The following is a 20,809-nucleotide window of genomic DNA, read 5'->3' on the forward strand; positions in this document are numbered from 1 at the left end:
ATTTTCCAAAATCTCAACGTGCCAGATTTGATATAAGGATATCAGTTTAAAACTAACTTCAATTTTCATTTAGTGCATGAGTTAGAACAGGCAGGTTTACTTCTTTCGACACAGTAATAGAGACAGTATGTTGTGATGATTAAAAGCATGGACCCTAGAGTCAGACTGCCTGAGTTTAAATTTGGATCTATCACTTAATATTTGTAGCACTGTAGCAAAATTTCAGTAGTTCTATGGTTTCATTTTCTGATATGTCAATTACATTTTATAGGAACATTGCCTGCAGGTAACTATGAGGATTAAATGAGCAATTACACATAAAATATTTTGAAGAGTGCTCTTCACATAGCAAACATTCAATAAATATTAAGTATTATTATTCAACCATTGAGAAAAGTTTGAGCTTCCGTAGACATTAGTATTTATTATTTTATTATCAACCAAGTTTCTCTTTTTGCTCTAAAAAAGGGTTAATTAAAAAAAGAAAGCATCATTGAGCTACTCCAACTCTTTTGGAGTTCTCTTTTGCTGAAATATATGTGGCTTCCTCCTTCGAAACTATCAATTGTCATTGAGTGACCGTTCATCTATACATGTCTACAAATATGAGACATAAGATTGTCAGTTGATCTGGGAGTGGAGCAATGGCCACTGCTGTGAAGGTGAGGGAAAGATAAAATTATATCCAGTGATTACTGTGCCATCATCTCTTTTGATAATTATGAAGAATAACTATTAAAAAGTAAGCATCAAAGAAAATCTTATCTTAGGGACTATGCTTAAATAAGCTTGGGATCTGAGTCCTAGGGAACAATCACTTCTTTGTGCAAGCTGTTTTCTGCTAAACCCCTTATTTCCAATCACAGAATTAAAGGCAATAAAGAAATCAAATTATATGAAGAATATTTACCTGTAAGAATCTTTCAAGGATGTTACACACTTCAAGACTGAAAGAAACTTTCAGGATTCAAAAATGAAATATGAAAGCCAAATGGAACAATGGAAGGGGAAAAGAATAGAAGAAACAAAAAATTAAGTGGAGTCCAAAGAGGAGCCGAAGAATCTGTTCTTCTATGCAATTTTCAGGTGAGAATGAAAATTTCTGAAAGAGTTCAGAAAATTAACATATTCCTGCAGTAAGTTCTCTATATTGAGCCCTAGTCACTGCTTTTGAAACTTGTTTTCTATTCCTTTAAAGCCAACCCCCTAGTCGCACCCTAGTCTTTCTATTTGTGTTGATAACTGTTCACTCCAATGCATTGCCATAAGATAAAATAAATATTATGATATACAAATTGGGTCAGCTTTAATTTATATTTAAACCTACCCAACTTTTAAAAAGAAATAGTAGATAATGAGAATTGTGTTTGTGTTTAGATTCCAAATCAGAATCCAATAATACTGAGGATTGTCTTAAGAAGATCATGTGTTAAATGTGCTTTTTTTTGTTGTTGCTCTTGTTTTTGTTTTTGTTTTTTGAGGAAGATTAGCCCTGAGCTAACATCTGCTGCCAATCCTCCTCTTTTTGCTGAGGAAGACTGGCCCTGAGCTAACATCCATGCCCATCTTCCTCTAGTTTATATGTGGGATGCCTACAACAGCATGGCTTGCCAAGCGGTGCCATGTCCGCACCCGGGATCCGAACTGGCTAACCCTGGGCTGCCAAAGTGAAACATGCGCACTTAACCACTGTGCCACGGGCCCAGGCCCATCTTGTTGCTCTTGTTTTTGTTGAAAATACCTTGAGGACAAAAAGTGTCATTCTAGGCATGTTTATTCTCAAAACATCAGTTTCTTATGTGTAAAATAATTGACTATAAGACGATGAACACTTAAAATCCTATCCAGCTCTAATATACTAGGATTATGTTAAGAACACTTACCAGATCACTTTCTTTCATTCACCTTCTTACTACACTGTTCTCAGCATCAGTTCATTGTTCACTGGAAAAATCTATTTTGACAGTTAAAGATTAAAAAATTGACCCATTGCTACCTTTTCTATAATCCATTTCGGCAGCCCTTTTGTGTTCATAGAATAAATTTGTGCCTCCCTTAGAAAGGCCATCATTCCTTAGAATAATGCAAGATCTTTTATATTTTGCTTTGAGTCTTTTGAGATTAGCTCTCCAATCTCACATCAGATCCCAGGAACACACACACTAACGTCCAAATCCCAGGGGGAAAATGTATGTGAGCAATTAAACAGTTCTACTGAGGAGTTAGTTAAACAAAAAATGAAATGACATAATGTGTTTTTCTACCTCCTCAGGATGTCTCAAAGAAAAATACATTTGGGCTTTCAACATACTAGATTATTGTATATAAAATTGGATTATGATATTTGCTATCTAGTTAGATTTAACCAACTCAAAGCAATTTATCAAACTATCAGGATATTCTATGTGATAGAATGGTGGAATAAACTGGAAAGAAGAAAAAATGTATTTATCTAGGTATTGAGAATTAGAAGATCTTGAAAGTCAACATGTAAATGGAAAACCAATTATGAGTGAAGTTAATGACTCTGGTATGTGTTACGTGTACATTTATGTTCAAATGGAATTCTGTTCATAAATGGATCAGAGAATCTTCATTCAATAAAGGCATTTACTCTGTAAATATGTTGTGCTAGGCAGTGTTCTAAGTACAAAACAGAGAAAAGGAAGATAAGTTGAACTCGACATTAGGAATTTTATCAAGTATAGAACAGTAAATGAAAGATGGTAGAGGAAAAAAAATAAGCAATTACGTGGAGACTGGAAAGTCCCTGGTATGATTGGAGACTCAGAAATGAGATTTATAGAGAATGTGTTGACTAATGAAGAAAGGTAATACTGGAAATATAAACATATTATACAAAAATATGCATTTCCAGTTATGTATATATATGAGTGTGTGTTTATATTTACATATATTTATCTTGGCAAAGAGAGATAGGAGGAGTTTTGAGATTCCATCTGTCCATAGGATAAATCTCAGCAGAAAGAAACTCCTTTTCCAATAATTCCAGCAAAATCCCCTAGTTAAGTCACTAGCTCACTACTGTCCACCCAGAAAACAATCAGTGGGTCTTTTGATGACTGGCCATGAACACTTCCCCAAATCCCATTAAGTGCAAAGAAAGAGACCCATCAAGCATAGGAAAGGCATGGTCCTCACCCGAAAATTGAGATGCTAATAGTAAGAGAATGAGATAAACATATCAACCCCTATATTTTAAAAGTAAGGGAGTGACCAGATTACATGCGTAAAACAAAACCACTTAAAGAAACACAAAGAAACCTTTATGTGGCTGATTTCAGACATGTTTTGAGGAGCACCCAGTGCACCTTGATTCCTCCCAGACAACTAGAGGTGTTACCTATGAAGCGACATTTGGAGGGAAAGACAGATCTGCTATGTCAAGTTTTTTGTGAAGCTGAATGGAAAGCATCCACACTTTGTGCTAATAAAACAAAACAATCAGTCTTTAGATATGAAAAGTGTGTCTATCTCTCAGCAGGACATGGGTACTCCTAGTTATCCATGCTAAAGTGGGGGGAATTTTGCGTTGCTGAAGACCTCAGATCCAAGGTCTCTGAAAGTGACATTGTAGATTCTAGAGAGAGATCAAACTGATAACTGACTAAAATGTGAGCACCTGGATAGCTGAAAATGCTTCTTAAACACAGGAAAATTTAATACTGAAGGCTCCTCTGAGGAGACTAGAGCTCCAGTATATTGAAGCTTTCTAGTCCAGTGACTCCACACTCAGGTGAGTTTGCTTTCTATAAGAGTTTTGACAGTGTCTGGAGACGTTTTTGCTTCTCACAGATGTGGGGAGGGGTGGTCCTGATATCTAATGGGTAAAGGTCAGGAATGCTACTAAACATCCTATAGTACACAGGAAAGACATCCACAGCACTAAATTGTCTGGCTCAAAATGTCCACAGTGCTAAGGTTGAGAAATCCTGTTCTAGTTGAAGGACCAAAGGTGAAAGACGTTTCTCTTAACTTCACCCTAAAATACAAAGTATCATGGGTGGTATGGTAAATCTCACCCCACTTAAACATTGGAAAACCAATATAGAGCCATAGTTTCATCATAAGCACAATATAATTCCATTCATTTAGTCATTGCTTATTTATCTATTTAAAGAAATAATGAGTAGCTGTCTTCACCAAGGGATACTGGAATATTTCCAAATTATCCTTACCCTCCAAGATTCCTTTTTAAAAAACATTAATAATGGTACTTTTTATGGGACTGGTCCTTGAAGTTTTGTCATTATGTTTAAGTCCAATGATAACTCTCTAAGGCTAGCAGCTTATCCCCAGTTTATATTTCAGAAACTTGAGATTAAGCAAGTTTGTGTCTTCCTCAAAATAACTCATCTGGATATGAACCTGGGGTGAGGTGTGTAATCTCGAGTCCAGAGTTCTTCCTACTTCATTAAAGCAACAAGGACCTAAGTTGCATTAGTGAATCTAGCAAAAATATAGAAAATAGGGGCCAGCCCCGTGGCCGAGCAGTTAAGTTTGTGCGCTCCGCTGCAGGTGGCCCAGTGTTTCATCGGTTCAAATCCTGGGCACGAACATGGCACTGTTCATAGAGCCACGCTGAGGTGGCGTCCCACATGTCACAACTGGAAGGACCCGCAACTAAGAATATACAACTATGTACTGGGGGCTTTGGGGAGAAAAAATAAAAATAAAATCTTTAAACAAAAAAAATAGAAAATAACAAATATGAAATTAAATCTTAAGAAAGCAAGAAAAAAATGAAGTGTCAACATTGTAAAAGATGGGAAAGCTAAATTATGATTTGGCTTTTAAAAGATGGGTGTGTCATGCTTGAAAATGGACCTTATGTGTATCAGGCTCTAATCCATGGAACCTATAAATGTCATCTTATTTGGAAAAGTATCGCTTGAAGTTGTGAGTAGGTTAATGATTTTCAGATGAGCAGATTATCCTGGATGATCAAGGTGTACTCTAAATGTCACATTAAGTGTCCTTATAAGAGAGAGAGAAGATTATTTTAAACACACACAAACACACACACACACACGAAAATGTAGAAAAGATGGAGAGGAGAGAGGTTTGAAGATGCTAGCCTTGAAGACAGAAGTGATATAACCACAAGACAAGGAATACCTGCAGCCACCAGAAGCTGGAAGAGATAAGGAAAAGATTGTCCCCTACAACCTCTTGAGGGAGTATGGTCCTGCTGACACCTTGAATTTGGCCCAGTTATGCGGATTTCAAATTTCTGATCTCCAGAATTGTAAGAGAATAAAGGTCTATTGTTTTAAGCCACAGGATGTGTACTAATTATTTTTCAGAATCTATGGGAATCTAATTTATAATAGATTTAGAATATAATAGATTTAGAAAATATAGTGAATGCTTTGAATAATACCAGGCAGAGGAAAAAGATGTTAACAAGAGCACAAAAGCTTAAAAAGGCACAGCATCAAATATATGATCCGCTTATTTAACCAAGACAAGGCAAAATAGAAAACAAGAGGTAAAAGTAAAAACAATAGCAACAACAGCAGGTAACTTATTGATCAGTTATAATATACCATATGTAGTGCAAAGAACTTAAGATAGAGTATTTAATGTTCATGAAAATGTTAGAAAAGTAGAGTATTATTATCACTATTTTGTGGAAGAGAAGATTTTAAAAGTCCTAAAATTATTACCTTGCAATCAAAAAATTAATAAGAAAGAGAATAACAAAAAAACTAAAAAACAATACTCAGAAATGCAAATAGGAAATTTAGTTCAAATTTTCATGAAAAAAACAGAATATGAGAGAAAAGTATGCTCATACCACATAAAAAAATTGAAGTCAATTTAATAAGAATGGTTGCACACTTTAAGGATGATGAGAAGACATATATTTTTATGTGCACTTTGTTAGAAATCTATTGATGTTATCTCAGACCAGGAAATTGAGTCTAACGATATCACTCTAAAAACCCATTCAAGGCAATTAAAGATTGGAGAAGAGCAGCAAAGGTAGCAGATGCACTTGAACTCTCCAATAAAAGGGATAAGATTTGTCTAAATAAGATAGGCAACTGGAAAACAAAAAAGCATGCGTTGTCCTTTAGCTCAAATAATACTTCCTTATTTTACTTTTCATTCACAGCCACCCAAAACAAGCCCCTCACTAAAGATCTCTAATGAAACCCTGAGTCTAGCTAAGAGAATAGCTTTTCAAAAGGCAGTTTGGATCCCAACACTTTCTTGAAAGCTTCTTTCACATCCTTGTCTTTCAGGCCATAGATCAAGGGATTCAGCCTGGGAATCACTGCAGTGTAAAACACCATGCCTGCTTTGCCAGTATCCACACTGTTGGAAAAACTGGGCCTGCAATAAGTGAAAAGTATGATTCCCTGCAAGACAGCAATCACTGTGTGGTGGGAGGCACAGGTAGAAAAGGCTTCGCACCTTCCCTCTGCAGAGCGTATACTCAGGATGGCGATGAGAATAAACCAGTAGGAAGTGAGGATGATCACCATGGTGACAATTTCACTGAAAGTGGCCCCAATTAATAATGGACATGACATAGCAAGCAAGAGTAAAGAGAGGGGGTAAATCACAAAAGAAGTGGTGACTACATTTGACCTACAGGATGGGATTTCAAGAGCTAAACACAAGTAAACCAAAGAACACACAGTTCCACAGATGTAGAAGCTAGAGACCAGGACCATACAAAATTTCTGGGACATGGAGAGCATGTACAGCAGTGAACTACAGATGGGCAAAAAGCAGTCACAAGCCATCACAGTCAGCAGGAAGACCTCAGTGACTGCACACATGCAAAGCAAATAGAATTGCACCATGCATCCCAGGAAGGAAACTGATTTTTCCTTGTTTAAGATATTGGACAGCATCTTTGGCACGATGATCACGGAATTGCAAAAATCCACAAAGGACAAGTGGGTGAGAAAAAAGTACATGTAAGTGTGAAGTCCAGAGCTGACCTGATTCAGTGCAATCATGCCCAGGTTGGCCCAAACTGTGACTCCATATACGAGAAGGAACAGAGGGAGAGAAAGACTCTCAGCTCAGGGTCATGTGATACTCCAGGAAGAATGAACTCTGTCACAGTGGTACCGTTCCCCTCCCTCATTTCCACCATATGTCAGGATGGGAAACCAAACGATGTTTTGCGTTTCTTCTAAAAAGAGAACAAGAGAGAAAACAACACATTTATATTAACTTTGGAAAAATATAACATTGACAGTGATTTAAGATACAGTTGTCAAATAATTCAAAATTTTCAATGTCTCAGTGGATCTCACTGATCAAAATAAATTTAAGTATCAGCAGAAACCTATATGATTCCCAACTGTTATCTGCTATGATAAATTGGGTTGATGAATTAAATTAGGTGTTTTGTTGGAATCTGAAACAGGTTCAATGATTTTACAGCCTCATGGAGATAAACTACTGTTCTTTGAAAAATGTAGCAATTTCTGTCCATGTAGGGTGACAGCTATTGTGATCCTATACAGTGTACACTATCTTTTTAGATTAGTTTATCAGTAGCATAAATTTTGCAGGGGGTGAGGAGGTCCTGTACAATTTCCATGCAGGGACTGAGACCAATTTTTTTGAGCTTAGTGGCTCACAATGATTCTTTAACTCTAGAATTATGCAGAATGAAAAATAGAGAATTAAAATATATTCTAAAAGCCATCATCATTTTTACTTATCAAATTAGCAAAGTAATGTAGTTAATTATAATGATAATAATCTATGTCAATAATGACTCAGAAAGATGTAACTGTTGTATACACTTTTCTGGAAAGCCATTAGGCAACGTATGTCCAAAATCTTAACCCTGACGACAGTAAAAGCTATATGATATTTTTTATGAGAGGTTTTCTTCTTTTTTTTAAATCAGAATTTAAGTTTAAGTTTTTTTATTATTTTTTATTTTTTTAAAGATTGGCACCTGAGGTAACATCTGTTGCCAATATCTTTCTCCCCCCCTTCTTCCTCCTCTTCTTCTTCTTCTCTTTCTTCTTCTTCTCCTCCTCCTCCTCCTCCTCCTCCTCCTTCTTCTTCTCCCCACAGCCCCTCAGCACATAGTTGTATATTATAGTTGTAAGTCGCTCTGGTTGTGCTCTGTGGGACGCCACATCAGCATGGCTTGATGAGCTGTGCCACATCCATGCCCAGCATCAGAATCAGCGAAACCCTGGGCCACTGAAATGGAGTGAGTGAGCTTAAACACTGTGCCATGGGGCTGGCCCTGAGATTTTCTTCTTGGTAAGCGATTACAATAAATATTTAATTACATTGATAAAATTGTGAAAAACTGTATCCAAAGCTACATTTCAGCATTGTTTGTAATATTAACAATGGGAAAAATTGTTAAATTAGAGCAATTTTTAAAACATAGTGGATTATATCTAGAGTAGCAAATTATTATGCTATCTGAAATTACATATTTGAGATGGCTAATTTTTTTTAAAGGATATTGAATAGTACCCTTGGTATATACATGTGGATGTAAATGAAGATGCATATGGAGAGGTATGAATACATATGATGGATATATTATGTATTATCACTTTTATTTGGCTACAATCCTAGAAAGATAAATCCTGTATCCACATTAAAAAGGAAGGAAGTGAAAACTTTCCCAAGTTCTCTCACATTGCTGGTTGGGGAAGTAGTTATGCTGTACATTCCACATAGGTGGAATCTACCATTTACGTCTGTCTAAAGAAAAGGAAAGGGGCCAGCCCAGCTCTACTCATTAGGCCATGTTGAGGTGCTGTCCCACATAGCACAACCAGAAGGATCTACAACTAAAATATGCATCTATGTACTGGGGACTTTGGGGAGAAGAAGAAGGGGAAAAAAAAAAAAAACAGATTGGCAACAGTTCTTAGCTCACGTGCCAATCTTTAAAAAGAAAAAAAGAAAAGAAAAGTCAAGTAGCTGGCTTACATTAACAAAAAAAGAAAGAAAAAGCAAACGGAAGTTGAGGAATTTTATTCTCTTCTCTCCTTCATACCCATGCCTTCAAATACACATGTATGATGAAACTGAGAGAAGAGATTTCGGACTGAAAACATAGTCTGATATTTTCTCCACATCTTGAGCTAATTTTAAAGTGGAAACATCACTTTCCTGAAGTCATGGTTTTTTCATTACCTCCCAAAAAATAAAAAAAAAAAAACTGAGTTATTTGTCATTTGCCTACTTCAAAGTTAAAACAGAAAAGTCAACTTGGAAAATTTTCTTCTTAATATTCCAGGCTGACAATAAGAAACTAATTGATGGTAAACCCAAAACAAATCCCAAAGAATTCACCTCCTCTACTGAGCAGAGATGGTCCACGTGGCCTGATTCCCCATAACCAGCTCAGAGGCGTATTAATTCAACTCTCAGAATTAGGGTGACAATTAGGCAGCTCCTCTACAGTCATAAATTCTATATTCCTTGACAAAAATCAGTGTGGAAAATGGTAGAAAGAGAAGGAGAGAGAGACACATACAGTATCATTTTGTTTATTCTGTATTTCATGCATATCAATGTTTGTTACAGAGGAAATTGTTCTAATTTCACCAACAGTTTCTCAATACTAAAAGACAATGGTTATTAAATGATTGCAAATAGGTATAAATGTGCTACTTATAATAAAATATATTACGCAAGAGAGACAGAAAGAGTGATGCAGAGATGCTGACAGACACAGAGAAACAGAGAACTAATTACATGCTGAGAATTATTCTAAGCTCTTAGTACATTACATGTAATTTAATTTTTCTAAGATTTCAGGGAAATAATTATTACTGAGTCCATTTTTCAGATATGATAGTATCTGAAGTTCCAAAAACACTGGACATTTCAATGAAAGCAACAAAAAATAATGATGGAAACAAGAAATAAACAGCAAACAGGATATATACATATATAGTAATCTAATTCTGCTCATAAATGGACAAACGTTATGTTCATTGTAAAATAACAGGAAGTCAGTTTTGAATTGAATCATATTTTCCATAATGGATACTGAAATAAAATGTGATTCTCCTGAGTTCTTCATTAAGCTTATAAACGTTTACAGCAAACTAAATGTGTATGTCTTAGCAGTCCATTAACCATAGTAATTTAGGTCATTTTAGATGAAATAAAGGCAAAGAAGTAGGCTTCAAACTTTGAAATATGCTCAATCCTACCTTTGTAAATGGAGGAGACACAAAGATAAGTGATTGAAAAAGACATTCACAACTACCTACCTCTTGACTGTTATCTCCACTCGAACACTGAAGCCCACTTATTTACCCCTCCACCAGCCTCCCCTTTGGGACTCTGAGTCCTGATAAGAAGATATTGTCTAGGAAAATATTTTGGAGCCCACTGCTTTTCTGAGAGCTTCGTTCATATCTTTGTTTCTCAAGCTATAGATCAGAGGATTCAGCATGGGAATCACTACAGTGTAGACACTGCAGCCACATTGTCAGTATCCACACTGTTGCCAGAACTGGGCTGGAAAAAAGGGAAAAGGATTGTTCCATGGAAGACAATGATGACTGTGAGATGGGAGACACAGATGGAAAAGGCTTTTCATCTTCCCTCTGCAGAGCACTTCCTTAGGATGATGATGAGAATAAAAAGTAGGAAGTGAAGATGATCATGATGGCGATGATTTCATTGAAAGAGGCCACAATGTAAAGCAATAGTTCAGTTGAGAGTTTCTTGACTCAGTGCAATCATGCCCAGGTTACTCAAAACCATGACTCCATAGATGAGAAGAAGCAGTAGGAAGAGGAAGACCCTCAATTCAGGGTTATCTGCTAATCCAAGGAGAATGAACTCTGGCGCAGTGGTGCCGTTCTTCTTGCCCATGTCCCCACTTTACTGGGATTGGAGAAAACTATTAGAAGTTATCCTCCATTATATGATCCCAAATTCAGTTCTGACTATCTCCTAAAAAGACACGAGAATAAGAAGGATAGTTAATGTTTTTCAGCAATGAAATAGGACATTGCTTTTGGGAAGTTTAGGGAAAGTCCAGACATTGTGGCCTACAAAGGCATAGAGCTCACACTCACAGATCACACAAAAGCATTCACATCCGTAAGAGTTTATATGATTCCTTAAAGTAGTCCTATACAATTTAGAGCTTGAAAGTGAATCGTTAGAAGGACGGCACATATTCTTTAATTAGCCATATTATTTTACAAAGTTCAAATCTCTTTTTCTCTTTAATCAATACTGGAGATACTGGGATCCCAAGAAATAATTTTTTATAATACATAGTACCCTTTTCTGTTTTCCACTGAAATGAGGAGAAATATGTTTATTTAAAATTGTTAACCCACAAGTGTTAATTTGTTCCAATGTGTTTTAAAAAGGGAAAGTAGCTTTTATACTCTAGATTAGCATTTTCTCTATGAAGTTAACATAGTGGTTTTGTTAATTATGCAATTCTATGCTGACCATTGTTCGTGGAATTGGTACTTGGATTCGAACCTCCTATAACTATGATTCTGAAGTCCTATAAAGAGCTACTTGACAAATGAATTCACTGCTTTAAAACTATTTGTAGAACAAATAAAAGATGTGAATATGAAAGTATTAACACAAATGCTTGCTGCTGCATTGCAGCATTATTTATGTAAATAAAACAGAAATAAAGTGTCAAACAAGAGGGAAATGGCTAAAGTTATGGTACTTATATATTATGGAAAACTATGCAGCTATTAAAATTATATTTTTGAAGAACTTTTAGTGACCTGAAAAATAGCTATGATAAAATGGCAAGTTAAAAAACAGTAAGCCAGATTGCACAGACAGAATATTATATGTTTATATAAGTTGCATTGTATATTTAATCCTGACAACATCTATGAAACATAAATATTTTGTTGCAATTTTTTTTAAAAGCAATGTAGAAACATGCCTGAATTCTCACAAAACATAAGGTTTATGGAGTAGAGTGGAGAGGGAGGTTGTTATTTTTTAATAAGAGAAGGATACATTCAAGGCCTTTGACAAATAGAAAATGCCAATAGAGGGTGAGACCACTCTCACTTATTCTCTGACCCTTGGTAGACATATACGTGACTGTAGATGCACTAGTTAGTTATTCCTGGAGGAAAGAGAATCTGGACTAGAACTCAACAGAGCCAGGTATTTTCCTCATTCTTCAAATTATTTCAAAGAGGTGAAGGATATGTGCATAAAGAAATGCCAGTTTGGGGGTCAGCCCAGTGGCGTAGTAATTTAGTTCATGTGCTTTGTTTCAGCAGCCTGGGATTCTCAGGTTCAGATCCTGGATAGGGACCTAGGCACTGCTTATCAAGCCATGCTGCGGTTGTGTCCCACATACAAAATAGAGGAATATTGGCACAGATGTTAGCTCAAGGACAATCTTCCTCAAGCAAAAAGAGGAAGATTGGTAAAAGATGTTAGCTCAGGGCTAATCATCCTCACCAAAAGAAAAGAAATTAAGAAATCTCAGTTTGAAAACAAATAATTATTCTGATGGTATGGTTTCTCTCTTCAACAGCCAGTAAAACTGAGTTGCCTTATTCTGAATTCAAACCTTTTCCTGTTTTCAAGTCTAAGGATGAAAAATCAGGCTGTTGATTACTTATAGAGCAGTGGTTCTTAACCAGGAGTTGTTTTGATCCTCATGAGACATTTGGCAATGCCTGGAGTCATTTTTCATTGTCACAATACGGAGGAGTGCTACTGACATCTAGTGGGTAGAGACTAGGGATGCTGCTCAACACTATGATGCACATGACAGTCCACCCCTGCCCCCCTATCACCACTGTGAAATATATAAATAGGTCTTATAAACTTTGCCTGTCTTATGCTCAAAAGCTCCTTCCTGGAGGGCATAAGGTCTGAAGCCACACCAGAGTTCTACCAAATATCTGAAAGAGGTGGGGATAATGAACTTTGTAACTGAAAATAATAATAATTCCTCACATTTATTGGCCATTTCTGATATGCTAGCTACTGTTATGAATACAACTATTAAACACATTTCATCTTTATAAAAATATGTGAGATTGATACAATTATATAACTTTATGAATGAGGTGACTGAAGCACAGTCAGGTCCAACTTCCTAAAAGTCACACACAGGATCACTGACAGAATCAGACTACATGCTGCTTCTTGGGTTGTGACACACATATGACCCTGTGAAGAAGAGCAGGACTACTGAATGATGCTGGGATGGCATAGTCCTTACTCAATGCCAGAGACTATGAAAAGGGATTGCCTCAGGGATCTCTCCCAGGTCTGCCCCTTTTCTGACCATGTATTGTCTCCCTAAACCAACAGTATTCAAATCACTGTCTGTGATTTGTGCTCTTTGATATACCAAACATTTCAAGAATTCCATGGAGGTATTTAGTTACAGGTAATCAGTTTCCAAATTCTCAGCAACCTATATATGTTTTCCTAAAATTGATCCATATGTTAATTTTCTGAATTTGAAGAATGTTTCTGGGTCTTCTTTCCACCTAGCACTCTCATGTTTCTATTTCTCTCATTTTTCAAAAGTGATGATTCCTCTTATTCGTTCTCGTTTACTATGTGAATTACCCCAATGAGGAAAACAAAAGCAAACTTCTAAAACCTAAGAACAATTTGAAATACTGTTTTTCATGAATCTTGAAGATTTCTTTAATCAAGACACTTCAATCCCATGGTATGACTTCTTGTCATAATTCTGGCATATAGTACATATTTCTTTCCACAGAAAATGATGGCATTAGGCATGTGTTTTAGCCAACACAGTGATGTTTTGAAATCAGATATTTAGTAGATTGATGACAATATTTTTTAACATCTCTTCTTTTTGTTCTTAGTGCATCCTGAAACTACTGTCACAAAACCTATCTTCCTGCAGGAGAGAGTCTCATGACAGAAAAACTAAAAAACTATCTGTAAAGAGTACCATTGTCAGTGAAGTTTCATGTCATCTGGGCCAACCACTCACAGGAGAGCTGCTTTGCTTACCTATTTGTCTTAGATTTAAAAACATGGCAGGTTTTTTTAAAAACTAATTTAAAAATAAATATTTTATTGAATTTGATTTCATGGTCATTATCCCTAAATTGAATAACATCAATATGAAGCTCTGAGTTTTGATGAAATGTATTGAAAACACATACGATAGTGCTGTTTTAGTAAAATATTGTATTGGCAAGGTTCAATGCAATCAGCAGTATGTTAAATTTTCTAAACTTTTTAATTCCATCTTTTTTGGGGAAGATTAATCCTGAGCTAACTGCTGCCAATCCTCCTCTATTTGCTGAGGAAGACCGGCCCTGAACCAACATCCCCGCCCATCTTCCTTTACTTTATATGTGGGACGCCTACCACAGCGTGGCTTGCCAAGTGGTGCCATGTCCACACCCGGGATCCGAACTGTCGAACCCATGGCTGGCAAAGCAGAACGTGGGAACTTAACTGCTGCACCACTGGGCTTGCCCCTAATTCCATTGTTTTAATCATGGTGCCTCCAAGTGGAATAACAGATATACTTAATTGTTATATGATAAGATGTGGAAGGTCTTTTGGTAACCTTTTCAGAAATTAAGAAAGTGAGTGTTTCTAATGATTGCAGAACAAACCACTCCAAAACATATTAATTAAAATAAACAACTAAAGATTATTGTGAGAAATTGGCACGTAACTTGGATGGAGTTGAAAGAGTTGAGTGATATTCCTATTTTAGCACAATCTCTGACAGTTTCTAGTCCCATTTCCATTTAATATGACCAAGCAGTCTCCATATTTTCATCTATTAAAAAGTGGAAATAGAAATGATGCTGAACCCTCTTGCTTTCTAACATTGTGATATCTTTCCAAGGATACATTAATTAATTGAAATAAATAATCCAAACATATATTCATAATATTTCTCACACAAAGAATATTTCCAGGGCTCAGCCCCATGGCTGAGTGGTTAAAGTCCTGCGCACTCCACTTCAGCGGCCCAGGTTCACAGCCCAAATCCTGGGCGCAAATGTACTCCAGTCCCCAACCACACCGTGGAGGTAACCCACATACAAAAAAAATAGAGGAAGATTGGCACAGATGTTAGCTCAGGCTTATTCTTCCTCAGCAAAATAAAATATTTCCAAAAATATTTTTTCAATTTTGATTGATTATATTTTATCCAAATTTGCAATGCAATTATATTTTAATTAGTGGTATAATTATTATTGAATCATTACAAGGTTAACTTAATACAGAAAGAAAAACTTTTGATTTTGCCAAAAGCATTATGAAATAAAAAGTATGAATCTGATTAATAACGTTGTAGTGATCAATGGGAGGAGTAGGATTGAATGTAAATTCAGGAGAAGGGAAGGCACAAACATGACTGTTTTGGATGTCATTTATTTATGTATTCTAAATGGATATGCAATGGAAATTACAGTTTTTGTTATTTAAGTTTATGATGAAATATTGTATATGTAAAATTAAATTCTTCGAATATATACCTTTTCAAAACTAATTGAGAAGCGTATGACCAAAAGATGTGAAGACTACTAATATGAGTCATGTTGTATATAGAAGCAACAGAATCTACTATAAAGAATCTGAACTGTCACAACATGATAATGGAAAACATATTGTATGCCAGTGTTTAATGGAAAGTGTGCTTCTGATATGTCTGGAGTCTTGAATGATTTCATGAATTCTATCAACAATTGCTTTTACAATGTTGGCGAGGTCACTTAAGCATCATAGGCCTTGGTTTCTTCAAAGTAAAGGCAAACGGTTTGTGGTAATTCTATCAAAAAATGTGCTCATCCTTGGTGCAAGCAGGACAGAAGTAAAATAAACTTCTCTAAAAAAAGGCATTAACCATTACGGATTCAGTTTAAGATTAATATAAATAATTTCTTAATTTCAAAGAAAATTAGAAATTGCATAATTGCTAAATGTATAACAAAGATAAATTTGTAAATAGCTAGAGAAACAGAAGTCAATAGAAGAGAAAAGCATTCCCTCATCAGACATCCAATATCTAAAACACTATTTTATTTTTCCATATAGAATGGTTATTTAATTGATTCCTTATTATATAATGTATATGAATGGAACATTTCAATAATGAACATAAGGTTAAAATAACATGAACAATCCAAATAACTTTATTGAATCCATATAAAATTGTTCCCCACGTTAGATTTTCTTCCTTACTAAAATACCTGGAAATTTATTTCTTCCATTATATTGATGATTAGTTTGGAATTTTATCTAGACATATTGATTAAAGAGAAGGAGAAGGACGTATAATTTATTCAAGCATAAGTGAGTTATTAATGTTAAAGAAATCTAGAATTTTTAATTTACCAGATCAAATAGGTCTTAATAGTAATGAATGCCTGCTTTTCATTTTATTTTGAATAAAGTTATATAGGTGATTTGTTTCCAACACTTGAGGTGACTCCAGACACTTTTTTTTTTAAGACGGGAGTTCAATTGAGAAGGATTCAGAAATTACCCTCATGTTCAGGAAAAAGAATCACGGAATTGATCATGGTTTTGATGTGTTTATAGGCAGAATGAAAGTATGAAGTACAGATTGGGTTGATACCCTGCTTACTTTTTGCCTATAATATTTCTTGAGAGCCAATCTATTATTTCTATGCCTCTGGTGGAGTCTATCACAGCTTATCATCCTACCATACTTGAGCTCCTTTGAAACACATTCAGAATAAAGGCCGTGTCTTATCAACTTTCCATTCATGCCAAGTAACCTGTATACACAATAATATACACACACATGTGCATGTCATAAAGTATTCACTCAATAAAAAATTTGGTTCATCATTGACTCAGTATTGCATTTTGACTTTGCCATGCTTCCATCTTCCAAAGAAAACTCCTTGTTGAAATGTGTCTCCTAAAATTCTGACCATTCTGTTATTCAAGGACAAATTCAAACAATACCTGTTTTATGAAGACATCTCTCTAATGTCCCTAAATGGATTTGAACTTTCCTTTCTCTCAAATTCTCCATGATAACTTATTATTTTCTACCTTATTCAGTGACTACTTTTTTCACTGCCCTACTGTCAACACTAGATTTTACATTCTTTGAAGGATGAAGACTAGTCTTACTTTAACTGCTATTTGTACTTTTACAAGAGAAATTCACATGTTTATTGAGAGCCTAGTGTACTTCAGGTATGTTATAAGAAAGGGGATAAAACTGCTTATTGAGATTACACAAGGTTTTACATATGATATGTATACCGTCTTTTTTTAAATATAGTCTTTTTATTCATCACAATCAGATTAAGAGCTAGTTTACATTATCTCAATTTTATAGATTAAAAATTAAAGAGGAGAGAGATGGCTATTTTATTTTCCAGTAAGAGATAGAGCCAAGTTTAGTCTCTTTTAACTAAAATCCATGACTTTTCTATTGTACAACATTAACTCTTCATAATTTTAAATTAATTAATTTAAAATCAACATTTATGGACACACTTTATTTACATATCAGGGACAAACTCTGTTAAAATAATATGCTTAATAAGAATATGCTTAATAATAATAATATGGTTAATAAGAATGCTTAAGAAGAATTATTTTGCTGACAATATCCTTGACATCCTTATTTCTCAAACTGTAGATCAGAGGATTCAACATGGAGATCACCACTGTGTAAAACACAGAGGCCACTTTGACTGTGTGCCTGGAGTTTTTGGAGTTGGGCACACAGTAGAGGAAGAGGATGGTGCCACAGAAGATAGTAACGGTGGTCAGGTGTGAGGCACAGGTGGAGAAGGCTTTGCAGTGCCCACTGGCTGAATGCATCTTGAGGATAGCAACAATGATAAATCCATAAGACATGAGAATGATGAGTAGTGTGCTAACCGCATTAAAGGTGGCAAAAATGAAAAGCAGCAACTGGTTGACATAAGTATCAGAGCAAGAGAGGGACAGCAACGAGGAGAATTCACAGAAGAAATGATTAATTGTGTTGAAACCTCGAAATGATAATTTGATAACAGAACATGTGAATATCAAGGAACAAGCTACTCCCCATGCATATGATCCGACCACTAGCACGGCACAGAGTTTCTGGGACATGGCAAATGTGTAGAGCAGAGGGTTACAAATGGCCACAAAGCGGTCATAGGCCATCACAGCTAATAAAAAGAATTCAGTTACCGCAAAGGTACAAGAGAAAAAGAATTGTACTACACATCCTATAAATGAAACGGTTCTGTCTTCCACAACTAGGTTCACCAGGGTCTTGGGAGTAATGACGGAGGAAATAGCAGAAATCCACAAATGAGAGGCGGCTGAAGAAAAAGTACATAGGGGTGTGTAGCTTGGGGTTAATTTTGATTATTACAATCATCCCAATATTCCCTACAACAGTGACAGTGTAGATAGCCAGAAAAATCAAGAAGAGAGGGATTTGCAGTTCTGGGAAATCTGAGAAGCCCAAGAGAGTGAACGTGGCCCCAGTTTTATTTCTCTCTGACAGTAACATGGTTTCTGTTTGTTAGAATCTGAATCAGTCCTGAAAATAAAAATATTAAGGAGAGTGAGGATATAAGAAGCTTGGTTAACTGCCCTTCCCAAGACTGCAAAATGAAGCAAAATATGCCTTTCAGGATTTCTTTTTGTATTTTCTATGCAAGATACACTAAATGTCTAAAATTGTAAAACGTAACGACCATTTAAAATGTTTCCTTATGTAAAAACAATACAGTTATTGCATTGTGTTTGTACTCAATTATAATTTTTAATATTTACAAAAAGGTATGAAATCAAGAGACTTATGGTTATTTTAAAGCAAATCCTCCCATAACACTTTCAGCTCTCCTTGAAAATTGTAAGTTCATAAAAGATAAGCCTAGCATACTGCAATGACTGATTATGTCAGTACTATAATCAGTAACAAAAATGAGAAATTTCTAAACAAATTAATTTTTGCATCATATATTCATACTTTGACATTAAGAATGAAAACCTCTACTTTACATTTGTGCCTTTATTGTTAATTCCTTATAGCACTTTAATCTTTGCTTTTCACTCTGACTCAGTAAATCTGTTATCAAAGTTAAGCTTAATTGATTTTTCTCAAAGAGTATGCTCCTCAGCTCGGGGAATCCCAAATGTCAATCCTTCCTCATTGCTTGAGGAATAATAAAATTGGAACAGATGATAAAGGTTATCTAGTCTACCTCCTTGTTCTGGAGGTGACATAAGGGAAACTGGAGAATCTTGGCTTTCCCAACGAAATGCAAGTAAGTACCAATCTACATGTCTGTGACCAGATCCTACATCTCCAGACTCCCAGCCCCAAATCCATTTTATTACACCAGACCCTGATCCGTATTCTTGTCTAGCTACTAACATATTTCCTTTATGAATTATCATACCTTTTCTGTGTATGTGAGGAAGATTGGCTCTGGGCTAAGATCTGTTGCCAATCTTCCTCTTTTTGCTTGAGGAAGACTATCACTGAGCTAATGTCTGTGCCGGTCTTCCTCTATTTTTATGTGGCATGTTACCACAGCATAGCTTGATGAGCTGTGCTGGGTTTTCTCTGGGGATCCGAACCTGTGAACCCTGGGCTGCCGAAGTGGAGTGCATGAACTTAACCACTATGCAACCGGGCTGACCCCTAATCGTCATACTTTTAATTGACAAACTAGAGACTCTAAACCTATGAGAAATAGCCCAATGACAGCATACATGCCACAGAGTTATGCTAGAAAGGAACATCGAGATGAAATGAGAAGGGGATTTAGGGACATTTTCTCTCCCAGGAATAACTAAGTATAGTAAAGACTCTGACTTAGAAACTTCTCTTTCAAAGGTCTCTCTCTCTCTCTTTCTCTCTTTCTACTCTCCCTTCAAGACATATAGGATATTCCTTCTGTCCTATATTACCTGTGAGGGAGAGAGATTCTAAATTGGAGGTAGTACTGCATTATAAAGACTTTTCATGAGAAAATAGTAATACAAAAGAATTATAGTTCTGTAAATGGTTGCCAACACTTTTAAGATCTTACCATTCTGGAAAACTCTTTCTCTATCATTTCTGGTAAGATTACCTCTGGTCCCACAACCCAAGAAATGGATTTCAGATGGCTCATCAATAAAAATGTCAGATCATATGCAAAACTGAGACACTCAAGAGCCCTCTGTCCCTATATTCATAAATTTGAGTATTAACGACAACCTCAAAAGACAATCCATCACAAAGTCAGATGTTCTAATTATCAAACTTTTTTCATAATACAATATTTAATTTAGCTAAAGCATTTAAAAATTTATTTTAAACTAATATTATATTTAGTATAATGGCTCCTGTGTCCTGAAAACTATATAGGAAATATAACAGCTGAAATCTTCTTCCGTGTAATTCTTTTCCCAATTTTTTTGTAACTTTTTGCCCACAAGGGACATGTGTATCCTGCTTTATAATCTTAATTAAAGCTGATCACTTTTAATTGTTTTTCAATAGAGGGTCTATTCAATCTCTGCTTGTTTCAATTTATTTAAATATTTGTCTGTTCTACCTGGATCCCTTTCCAAAAATTTGTAGAATCAAGATAATGCACATTCCCTCAAATTCTCAGAGCTCTTCTCTCCCCACAACTCCTGTACCTCGGCTCCTCCCCACTCCAGTACCAGTTCTTCATGGGCTGTTAGCGAGGAGTTCAGCCAAGCCAGGCCCTCTGACACAAAGCTCTTGAGAATAAATAAATAAAGTATCCTCTTCTTTGCATGTTCATATGTGTAACTTTTGCAGGGGCTAAATATTTTTCAAGAGCTG

The 20,809-nt window shown here is 35.7% G+C and overlaps 1 protein-coding gene, 1 long non-coding RNA gene and 1 pseudogene across 2 annotated transcripts; 1 reads left to right on the plus strand and 2 right to left on the minus strand.

Moving 5' to 3' along the window:
* The first annotated feature begins 31 nt into the window (after positions 1 to 31).
* LOC138916620 (uncharacterized) lies at positions 32 to 16,837 on the plus strand. The gene is made up of 2 exons (XR_011423900.1): positions 32 to 1,086; positions 13,851 to 16,837. It is a non-coding gene; the product is annotated as an uncharacterized lncRNA (long non-coding RNA).
* OR5L22 (olfactory receptor family 5 subfamily L member 22) lies at positions 6,082 to 10,866 on the minus strand. Its single transcript, XM_070229574.1, is given in 4 exon segments — positions 6,082 to 6,549; positions 6,551 to 6,608; positions 6,611 to 7,015; positions 10,746 to 10,866. Coding segments are annotated over 4 exon segments (939 nt in total). The 3' UTR covers positions 6,082 to 6,194.
* A 734-nt stretch (positions 16,838 to 17,571) lies between the features above and the next one.
* Positions 17,572 to 18,511, minus strand: LOC138916945 (olfactory receptor 5D18-like; annotated as a pseudogene).
* Between the last annotated feature and the right edge of the window lie 2,298 nt (positions 18,512 to 20,809).

This window comes from Equus caballus, chromosome 12 (assembly GCF_041296265.1).
Source record: "Equus caballus isolate H_3958 breed thoroughbred chromosome 12, TB-T2T, whole genome shotgun sequence".
NCBI classification, from domain to species: Eukaryota; Metazoa; Chordata; class Mammalia; order Perissodactyla; family Equidae; genus Equus; species Equus caballus.